Consider the following 12929-nt stretch of genomic DNA (forward strand, 5'->3'; position numbering starts at 1 on the left):
TACATAAAGAAATATTGATTTGTCCTACTTAGAAACATTTTGTCATTTTATATACAAATGTGGTAAATATAAAACTTATTTTCTTAAAATAAAATGTCTTCACCAAATGTAATTGTTTGTTAGCAACCATTTAATAAATTTATTATCTAATATGTTAATACAGATTCACTTTCAATTGTTATGTCTTACAAAAATAAGTAGTTCAATCATGGTGGATAAATTTAAAAATTGTTGGTTTTTAAATTGGTTTTTATTTTATATTGTAAAATTTTACAATTTCAGATAAATTTTGAATTATTATGTATTAATTTTCTAATAATTTTTATTCTCAAGACAAAATTACTACATAAAGAAATATTGATTTGTCCTACTTAGAAACATTTTGTCATTTTATATACAAATGTGGTAAATATAAAACTTATTTTCTTAAAATAAAATGTCTTCACCAAATGTAATTGTTTGTTAGCAACCATTTAATAAATTTATTATCTAATATGTTAATACAGATTCACTTTCAATTGTTATGTCTTACAAAAATAAGTAGTTCAATCATGGTGGATAAATTAAAAAATTGTTGGTTTTTAAATTGGTTTTTACTGTAAATAATCATAAGGTACATATTATTAGTCTATTATTACAATTGATCCTACAATACATTCACTGTATTGTATCAACATTTTAATGTCAAAATATAAAATATATTTATATTTTAATAATTTTTATTCTCATAAAACAAAATCACTACATAAACAAATACTAATTATTTAGTATAACAATCATTATAATGATATTTATATTGTAAAATCTTACATTTAAGATTAATTTTTTATTATTATGTATTACACAAAAATAAAGTTCATTCATGGTAGATGAACTAAAAACTAGTGATTTTAAAGATATTTTTTATAAGATCACAAATTGTGAAATTATATAATAATTTTAATCCATTGTCATTGTTTAACCAACAATGTAATATAATTTATAATTTAATTTCTAAATTAAAACCAAATTGATAAAAGTTAGCAAACATAAGCAATACACTTACAGTGTTTCCAATGCTGTCAAACCAGCAAATGCATTGGCTTGTAATGTACTTATTTGGTTACTGATCAAATCCCTTAAAAGTAAAAAGAATGCACAGTATAAGTAAATCACAATATCCAAGCTGTTTTTAAATTATTTTAGTTTTTCTGTCACCTCAAATGTTGAAATGTCTACATTCCTGTACATTATACAGTAGTTATACTGCATGTACTCTATTGTATGTACTTTAGTGATGTCAAAATATACTATGTTAAAATAAAAATGTGATATATTTTAATAACTTATTTTGTTAAAATAAAATTTCTACAACAAATTAAAAATTGTTTGATAGCAACCATATAATAAATGTATTATCTATATGTAATACAGATTCAGTTTCAATTCTTATATCTTACAAAAATAAATAGTTCAATCATGGTGGATACATTTTAAAAATGTTTATTTTAAAATTTGTTTTACTGTAAATAATCATGAAATCATAAGGTACATATTATTAGTCCATTATTACAATTGATCCTACAATGCATGCATTGTATCAACATTTTAATGATGTAAAAATATATAATATTATAGTTATATTTTGATGATTTTTATTCTCATAAAACAAAATCACTACATAAACAAATACTAATTATTTAGCATAACAATCATTATAATGATATTTATATTGTGAAATTTTACAATTTAAGATTAATTTTGAATTATTATGTATTAATTTTCTAATAATTTTTATTCTCAAGACAAAATTACTACATAAACAAATATTGATTAGCCTACTTAGAAAACATGTTGTAATTTTTTATAAAAATGTGGTAAATATAATTTAATACCTTTTTTTCTTAAAATAAAATGTCTTCACCAAATGTAATTGTTTGTTAGCAACAATATAATATCTATTATCTAATATGTTATACAGATTCACTTTCAATTGTTATATCTTACAAAAATAAATAGTTCAATCATGGTGGATACATTTTAAAAATGTTGATTTTAAAATTGGTTTTACTGTAAATAATCATTGAATCATAATGTATATGTTATTAGTCCATTATTACAATTGAACCTACAATGCATGCACTGTATTGTATCAATATTTTAATGTCAAAATATATATTTATATTTTAATAATTTTTATTCTCATAAAACAAAATCACTACATAACAAATACTAATTATTTAGTATAACAATCATTATAATGATATTTATATTGTGAAATTTTACAATTAATATTATTTTTAAATTATTATGTATTACACAAAAATAAAGTTCATTCATGGTGGATGAACTAAAAACTAGTGATTTATAAAGATATTTTTTATAAGGTCACAAATTGTGAAATTATATAATAATATTATCCATTATCATTGTTTAACCAACAATTTAAAATAATTTATAATTTAATTTCTAAATTAAAACCAAATTGTTAAAAGTAAGCAAACATAAGCAATACACTTACAGTGTTTCCAATGCTGTCAAATCAGCAAATGCATTGGCTGGTAATGTACTTATTTGGTTACTGCCCAAATACCTTAAAAGTAAAAAGAATGCACAGTATAAGTAAATCACAATATCTAAGCTGTTTTTAAATTATTTTAGTTTTCTGTCACCTCAAATGTTGAAATGTCTACATTCCTGTACATTATACAGTAGTTATACTGCATGTACTCTATTGTATGTACTTTAGTTATGTCAAAAAAATACAAATGTGATATATTTTTAATAACTTATTTTCTTAAAACAAAATGTCAACAAATTAAAATTGTTTGTTAGTAACCATATAATAGATGTATTATCTAATATGTAATGCAGATTCAGTTTCAATTGTTATATCTTACAAAAAAAAAATTAAATAATGGTGGATAAATTTTAATTGTTTCTTTTTAAATGTGTTTTACTGTAAATAATCATGAAATCATAAGGTACATATTAGTTCATTATTACAATTGAACCTACAATGCATGCATTGTATTGTATCAACATTTTAATTATGTCAAATTATAAAATATATATTTATATTTTAATGATTTTTATTTTCATAAAACAAAATCACTACATAAACAAATACTAATTATTTAGCATAACAATCAATTGTTTGTTAGCAACAATATAATATCTATTATCTAATATGTTATACAGATTCACTTTCAATTGTTATATCTTACAAAAATAAATAGTTCAATCATGGTGGTTACATTTTAAAAATGTTGATTTTAAAATTGGTTTTACTGTAAATAATCATGAAATCATAAGGTACATATTATTATTAGTCCATTGTTACAATTGAACCTACAATACATGTGTCACGTGGTACTTCGAGTCAGTAACAAAAGACACAACACGCCATCGGTATGCTTCCAATTTCTTTATTCTTGGATCTTCACCTTAGGCTTAGGAGCCTCCAAACTATATGGCTTCCCAGCTCCTGAGGCTACTGCTTCAGCAACCACTTCGAGCTTTCCCCTTACAAGTTCCTAGCCTGATCCTTGATCATATCAGCTAGCTACGGTAACTTCTTACTTCTCTCTACTTGGAGACCTGGGCACAACTCCCATTCTCATCAAGCCGGCAACACTATACGTGGCACACTCAGATCTACTGTGTCCCCCTTGCTTTGCATATTCATTTAAATAATTTTAATTAATTTGTTGCCCTCTATCGGTCTAAAACTTTTTTAATTACGGTATACATTAAAATAGAATTAAAATTAAAACTAGGCCAATAGCCATAAGTCGCGTGCTAAAACGCAGTGATACCGGACCGACCGACAGACCGACCGACCGACCGACATAGTGAACTATAGAGTCGCGTCCACACGACTAAAAATATAAAAACACTATCAACTGTGACAACATGCACTGTATTGTATCAATATTTTAATGTCAAAATATAAAATATATATTTATATTTTTTTTCTCATAAGACAAAATCACTACATAAACAAATACTAATTATTTAGTAACATTTGTTACGATATTTATATTTTGACATTTACAATAAAAATTTATTTAGAATTATTATATATTATTTTAAAAAATCGTTCATGTTGGATGAGCAAAAAACTATTGATTTTAAAGATATTTTTTATAAGATCGCAAATTGTGAAATTATGTAATAATATTAATCCATTATCATTTTTTAACCAACAATTTAAAATAATTTATAATTTAATTTCTAAATTAAAACCAAATTGATAAAGTAAGCAAACATAAGCAATACACTTACAGTTCTGTCAATGCTGTCAAACCAGCAAATGCATTAGCTTGTAATGTACTTATTTGGTTACTGTGCAAAGACCTTAAAAGTAAAAAGAATGCACAGTATAAGTAAATCACAATATCCAAGCTGTTTTTAAATTATTTTAGTTTTTCTGTCACCTCCAATGTTGAAATGTCTACATTCCTGTACATTATACAGTAGTTATACTGCATGTACTCTATTGTATGTACTTTAGTGATGTACAAAATATACTACTATGTGGTAAATATATTTAAATGACTTATTTTCACAAAAGAAATTTTTACACCAAATTCAAATTGTTTGTTAGCAACCATGCAATAAATGTATTATCTAATATGTAATACATATTTATTATCTTACACATATAAATAGTTCAATCATGGTGGATACATTTTAAAATTGTTGCTTTTTAAATTGGTTTTACTGTAAATAATCATTGAATCATAAAGTACATATTAGTCCATTATTACAATTGAACTTACAATACATGCACTGTATTGTATCAATATTTTACTGTAAAAATATAAAATATATATTTAATAATTTTTATTCTCATAAAACAAAATCACTACATAAACAAATAGTAATTATTATAATGATATTTATATAGTGATTGATTTTGAATTATTATTATTATTTTAATTATTATGTATTACACAAAAATAAAGTTCATTCATGGTGGATGAACTAAAAACTATTGATTTTGTATAAGATGATCACAATATATATTTATATTTCAATAATTTTTTTCTTATAAGACAAACTTACAACATAAACAAATATTAATTATTTAGTAACATTTGTTATAATGATATTTATATTGTGATATTTACAATAACAATTATTTTGAATTATATATTACAAAAAGTTCATTCATGGTGGATGAGCAAAAAACTAGTGATTTTTAAGATATGTTTTACAAGATCACAAATTGTGAAATTATATAATAATATTAATGCAAGCACTGTTTGTATCAATATTTTAATAATGTCAAAATATATAATATGTATTTATATTTTGATGATTTTTTTCTCATAAGACAAAATTACAACATAAACAAATACTAATTATTTAGCATAACAATCATTATAATGATATTTATATTGTACAATTTTACAATTAATATTAATTTTGAATTATTATGTATTACACCAAAATAAAGTTCATTCATGGTGGATGAACTAAAAACTAGTGATTTATAAAGATATTTTTATTAGATCACAAAGTGTACAATTATGTAACAATAATAATCCATTATCATTGCTTAACCAACAATGTAAAATAATTTTATATTTAATTTCTAAATTAAAACCAAATTGTAAAAGTAAGCAAACATAAGCAATACACTTACAGTCTTTCCAATGCTGTCAAACATAATGCATTGGCTGGTAATGTACTTATTTTGTTCCAGTTCAAATCCCTTAAAAGTAAAAAGAATGCACAGTATAAGTAAATCACAATATCCAAGCTGTTTTAAAATTATTTTAGTTTTTCTGTCACCTCAAATGTTGAAATGTCTACATTCCTGTACATTATACAGTAGTTATACTGCATGTACTCTATTGTATGTACTTTAGTTATGTCAAAATATACTATGTTAAAATAAAAATGTATATTTTATTAAAATAAAATATCTACAACAAATTAAAAAATTGTTTGATAGCAACCATATAATAAATGTGTTATCTATATGTAATTCAGATTCAGTTTCAATTGTTAGATCTTACAAAAATAAATAGTTCAATCATGGTGGATAAATTTTTAAAATGTTGATTTTAAAATTGGTTTTACTGTAAATAATCATGAAATCATAAAGTATATATTATTAGTCCGTTATTACAATTGAACCTACAATGCATGCACTGTATTGTATCAATATGTTAATGTCAAAATATATATTTATATTTTATTTCTAAATAAATCAATTATTTGTAGCAACCACATAATAAATGTATAATCAAATATGTTAAACAGATTCAATTTAAATTGTTGCAAAAATAAATAGTTCAATCATGGTGGATAAATTTAAGAATTGTTGTTTTAAAATTATTTTTACTATAAATAATCATGAAATCATAAAGTACATTTTAGTCCATTATTACAATTGAACCTACAATGCATGCATTGTATTGTGTCAACATTTTATTGATGCCAAAATAAAAATTATTAAAAGTAAATATTCATCTCAAAACGTATGAATGTATAGTTCTACATGATATTGTTCACTATAGGTTTAATTAAGTTACTCTGCACCTTATATCTTAATTTGGGTTTTATTTAGCGTGATCCCTTTGTTCTTATAATTATGTGATGCCACTGCCCTTTTTTAACACTCAAACAAATAAAGACTTGGTTATACTGATCGGTGTGATAAATGTTTATTTATTGAAGTCCGTGACATTTGTTGAATTTGAATAAAATTATCAATTTTTATTCTCACAAGAAAAAATTACTACATAATACTAGTTATTCAGTAACAATGATTATGATATTTATATTGTGAAATTATACAATAAAGGATTTTGAATTATTATATCTTCCAAAAAAAAAGTTCACTCATGAACAAGAATGTGAATTGTTTTTAGAGTTATTTTTATAAGTATAAATAATTATAATAACATTACATATGAATCCATTATTATCAATATAAAATAATGTGCAATTGTATTTATAAATTAAAAACAAACTGGTTAACATAATCAAACATGTAAAGTTGCCCTTGTTCCACACACAATAGAATCACAAAAAACTGGTCAAAAGGAGACTTTTCTATGATAAAAATATAAAAATCACAAAATACAAACAATATAGTTTAAACTAGCAAATGTGAAAAACTAAAAAAATAGAAATAATTCAGAGCATTCCACTCTCATTTAGGATGTACACGTCACATTACTTATTTTAACTACCTTTTGTATACTGTATATTCCAAGATTATTGACTGATTCGGAGCATGCACAGTATAAGTAAATTACAATATCCAAGCTGTATTTAAATAATTTTAGTTTTTCTGTCACCTCAAATGTTGAAATGTCTACATTCCTGTACATTATACAGTAGTTATACTGCATGTACTCTAGTGTATGTACTTTAGTTATGTAAAAATATACTATGTTAAAATAATTAATGTTATTTATAGTCTACTATCACATTACGTAAAATGTCGTATACGGAAATTGACCAGATTACTGATGAGCCCGTAAACTGATTGAAACGACCTAAATATACTGTAGACCGCCACAAGACCAGTAGTTCCACATTAACAAATTCCACCCACTCCCCCTCTGTTCAATATTATCATGATTCTGCTTTATAAATAGCATGGACCTATATTATCTAAGAAATATAAATTGTAGATTTTGCTCACAGTATGACATAAATTTAGTTAAATTTCAAAATATCGATAAAAAAAGTTATACTTACAATCTTGTTATTGGATCATACACATTGTACTCAACAAGCTCTGTATGTATATTTGCATTCCATTGCCTACATCTAGTGTTATTATAACAACCTGCTGAGTCACACGTCGGGACATTACAGGTGCAATATGTTGGGCATCTGACTATAATGATTTTGTTTAAAAAAAACACAAGCAGTAAATAATACAATTCAGTAATTCATGTAAAACAACAACATTACCAAGTACTTTATTTCTATCTTACATAGTAGAACACTACGATAATGATGAATACTGGTGGTGTGATAACAATGAGTATTTTAAAGATGAACATAAATTCTTATAATTCGATACAGGTGAAATAAAAACATATTATATTTAAGCTTCAATATTACACTGTTTAATTTAATGGTATTGTTTGTTTCCTCTGGTTAATCAATGGAATATTTAATATACAAGGAGAATAAAAGATGCCAAATGTAGCTTTAACCTCTTTTTTTCTTTAAATTTTATATAATTTTTGATAACAAACACTCTCTCTTAGTCCATAGTGTATTGTAATATCGTCTGTTAGTACTAAAGTTTGTATTTAGTGTCAATTTTTTCTTACATTGACAAATAACACTAGCATCCTTATTATGTCCACAATCGTGTACCCTTATTCCATTATTAGGACAGTCTGTGATAGATGTCTCAATTCCAGAACACTGAACATCATCAAGCTCAATCGGACCAGTCCCTTGACCAAAATAAGCTCGCCCTGGAGCTTGGATAGCTTGTCCTAGTTTTAATTGTCGACATACAACTTGAGCGTCGTTGATGTCCCAGCCATTATCACATATTGTACCCCATTCTGTGCCATCGTGAACTTCAACTCGTCCCTCATTGATATTGCTGCCATTCACAAGTCTAATGTTTGCTAAATGAAACAAATGTACAAGTTAAATTCAGTTCTTTATATTGATATATCTCTCACATGTGAAGCTAAACTCTCTATTTGAATATCAATGTAAATCTGACATAAGTAACTCAGGACAGTTGAATTTTCAATGGTATAACTGCAAAATGTTATAACAACTAGTAAGCATATTATATAATTGTTACAGTATCTTCCTTTTAATAAATAAGCTCTATGACCGATAAATTCTTTGCAAACAAATAGTTTGCTGAAGACAACAAATGAATTGCATTAATGAATCCATTTTTTGTAAATTCCTTACAATTCGGCTGTTGCCCACCGAGTGTATGTTAAAGGTTTTGTTGATTGTAATAATAATAGAAAATAATAATACTAATTAATGTTTTTAAAAAAATTAAATTTAAAACTTCTTCAATATGAAGGATAAATAAATAATGAGGTAAATCCTAATATGCGATAATATCTGCCCATAGAATTATTCTATTTTTTTCCAATAATAAACCTGATATTTGTTAACATTTTAAGCTTTCATCACTAAATAACATTATCTTCATTATTAGTTTATTTATTATTTTCTGGTACCTTTTTACATTTATGTCTACTGTTTTGTAAAAATTGAATGAACTGAAATAAACAGATATAAAATTAAATGATGAATGAATATGTGTAAATGGATAATACATTTCTTAAACAAAATTATGATTTTGAGATTGCAACCAAATAAAAAATAAACTGGTTCTGTTTTTCAACTCTGACAAACTGCCCATTATTTTTAAGATGAGAAGCAACTTGAAATTGCTTAACGTTTTTATTTTAACATTTAATGAGTAATATAACTGGGACGTGGATTGATTGATTGAAATATATATTTATACTGGGTAACCTCTTCAGTCAAAGACTGGTCTCCCAGAGGGCCCAGTTGGTGATCAGTGGCTGTGATGTACTAATACACCGGGGGAACCCCCTACTCGTCTCGAAAGATGTACTAGGTTCTTTAAAGTGCACACGAGCTAGTTGTGTACACTGGACCTACAGTTTATAGTCCTTATCCGAGAAGACTCGTTCTACCACCAGAACCATGGAGTGAGTGAGCCTCGAACCCCTGCCGATGTTATGGCTACGTAATTACGGTTCGACTGTCTTAACCGCTCGGCCACTCACAAAGTAAGGATACAAAGGACACAAAGTCTGAATGGTGGCAATGAACGAAAATATGAAAAAACACATTTTCCTTTTAAACTGAGATAAACATATTGACATTTCCTAGTTAAAAAAGTTGTCTTGGCCTTACAGTATTGTTGTTTTCTGTGTTAATCCTTTTTACAGTTACTACTTTACCTACCACAAATAACACTAGCATCCTCAGAATGTCCACAATCGTGTAGCCTCATTCCTCTATTAAGACAGCCTGTGATAAATGTCTCAGTTCCTGAACACCGAACATTATCAAGCATAATCGGACCAGTCCCTCGACCAAAATGAGCTTGCATTGGAGCTTGGATAGCTGGTCCTAGTCTTAATTGTCGACATACAACCTGAGCGTCGTTGATGTCCCAGTCATCATCACATATTGTACCCCATTCTGTACCATCGTAAACTTCAACTCGCCCCTCAAAGATATTGCTGCTACCCACAAGTCTAATAATGTCTGCATAAGAACAATTACAATATAGTTTAAAACATTTCTTTATTTAAATACTGCTATTAATCCTACTTGAATGTTAGTAATAGTAGTAGTACTTTTTCACGGTATTCTTGATAATATTATTATGCCCTATACAAATAAGTAAATAAATAGTTTGCGGAAAATGTTTACTGAAGCCTAAAATTAAATTATTATTATTACTTAATTACTGCTTATCATCTTTAAATTATCAAGTGCGACAATTAGATAAAATAATAATCGTATATGATACTATGCAACGAAAATGGAAGGGATATACGGCGATCAAAACCAGTCAAATCTTATAAAGTGTGACGTAACAATCATATGTGATAATACGCATACAAAATGGAAAGCGATGTACGGCGAATAAAACCAGTCAAATCTTATAAAGTGCGACGTAACAATCGTATGTGATAATACGCATACCAAAACGGAAGTGATGTCCGGCGATTAGAACCAGTCAAATCTTATAAAGTGTGACGTAACAATCATATGTGATAATACGCATACAAAGTAGAAGCGATGTCCGGCGATTAAAACCAGTCAAATCTTATAAAGTGTGACGTAAAAATCGTATGTGATAATACGCATACAGAATGGAAGTGATGTCCGGCGATTAAAACCAGTCAAATATTATAAAGTGTGACGTAACAATCGTATGTAATAATACGCATACAAAATGGAAGCGATGTCCGGCGATTAAAACCAGTCAAATATTATAAAGTGTGACGTAACAATCGTATGTGATAATACGCATACAAAATGGAAGCGATGTCCGGCGATTAAAACCAGTCAAATCTTATAAAGTGTGACGTAACAATCGTATGTGATAATACGCATACAAAATGGAAGCGATGTCCGGCGATTAAAACCAGTCAAATCTTATAAAGTGTGACGTAACAATCGTATGTGATAATACGCATACAAAATGGAAGCGATGTCCGGCGATTAAAACCAGTCAAATCTTATAAAGTGTGACGTAACAATCGTATGTGATAATACGCATACAAAATGGAAGCGATGTCCGGCGATTAGAACCAGTCAAATCTTATAAAGTGTGACGTAACAATCGTATGTGATAATACGCACACAAAATGGAGGTGATGTCTGGCGATTAGAACCAGTCAAATCTTATAAAGTGTAACGTAACAATCGTATGTGATAATACGCATACAAAATGGAAGCGATGTCCAGCGATGAAAACCAGTCAAATCTTATAAAGTGTGACGTAACAATCGTATGTGATAATACGCATACAAAATAGAAGCGATGTCCGGCGATCAAAACCAGTCAAATCTTATAAAGTGTGACGTAACAATCGTATGTGATAATACGCATACAAAATAGAAGCGATGTCCGGCGATCAAAACCAGTCAAATCTTATAAAGTGTGACGTAACAATCGTATGTGATAATACGCATACAAAATGGAAGCGATGTCCGGCGATCAAAACCAGTCAAATCTTAGAAAGTGTGACGTAACAATCGTATGTGATAATACGCATACAAAATGGAAGCGATGTCCGGCGATTAAAACCAGTCAAATCTTATAAAGTGTGACGTAACAATCGTATGTGTTAAAACGCATACAAAATGGAGGTGATGTCCGGCGATTAAAACCAGTCAAATCGTGTAAAGTGTGACGTAACAATCGTATGTGATAATACGCATACAAAATGGAAGCGATGTCTGGCGATCAAAACCAGTCAAATCTTATAAAGTGTGACGTAACAATCGTATGTGATAATACGCATGCAAAATGGAAGCGATGTCCGGCGATTAAAACCAGTCAAATGTTATAAAGTGTGACGTAACAATCGTGTGTGATAATACGCATACAAATTAATTGAAGTGATGTCCGGCTATCAAAACCTGTCAAATCTTATAAAGTGTGACGTAACAATCGTATGTGATAATACGCATACAAAATGGAAGCGATGTCCGACGATTAAAACCAGTCAATTCTTATAAAGGGCGACGTAACAATCGTATATGATAATACGCATACAAATTAATTGAAGTGATGTCCGGCGATCAAAACCTATCAAATCTTATAAAGTGTGACGTAACAATCGTAGGTGATAATACGCATACAAAATGGAAGCGATGTCCGGCGATTAAAACCAGTCAATTCTTATAAAGGGCGACGTAATCTATTTTAAGTAGGTGTTTTACTGTGATATGATTTATTAAAGTAGAAATTGTAATTTAATTTGACACTTAAGAAAAATGCTAATTGTATTACTTTAATGAAAAGAGGGTGTTATGCTTGCTTACACCTGTCTAATATGTAAATTAGCTTCATATAGCCATTGTCTCCGTTTCTCTTGTAACCATATAGACCTACACAGAATAATTATTAAAAGTATACTGTCTTTGCGGTATAGAGAGAAATGATGTCATGTTATTCATTGTACGCATGCGGGGAAATTGGGACGTGTTTCCCCGCTCCCCAGTGACACACACTATTGCTACGTATTGTGCACACACTGAACAATCTACACGCGAAGTGACACACACTATTGCTACGTATTGTGCACACACTGAACAATCTACACGCGAAGTGACACACACTACTGCTATACGTATTGTGCAGCACACACTGAACAATCTACACGCGAAGTGACACACACTATTGCTACGTATTGTGCACACACTGAATAA

At 27.9% G+C, this 12929-nt stretch overlaps 1 protein-coding gene across 1 annotated transcript in view; it reads right to left on the reverse strand.

Annotated features, from left to right (window-relative positions):
- The window catches only part of LOC144849016 (scavenger receptor cysteine-rich domain-containing protein DMBT1-like), a 113640-nt gene extending 103649 nt beyond the window's left edge, over positions 1-9991 (reverse strand). Inside the window, exons 1-2 of the mRNA XM_078705969.1 lie at positions 9943-9991; positions 8292-8600 (exon numbers count right to left, since the gene is read on the reverse strand). Coding sequence (XP_078562095.1) covers positions 8292-8600; positions 9943-9991 — 358 coding nt within the window. The remainder of the gene's footprint in view (positions 1-8291; positions 8601-9942) is intronic.
- Positions 9992-12929: the final 2938 nt, after the last annotated feature.

This window comes from Antedon bifida, chromosome 7 (genome assembly GCF_963402885.1).
Source record: "Antedon bifida chromosome 7, ecAntBifi1.1, whole genome shotgun sequence".
Taxonomy (NCBI): Eukaryota; Metazoa; Echinodermata; class Crinoidea; order Comatulida; family Antedonidae; genus Antedon; species Antedon bifida.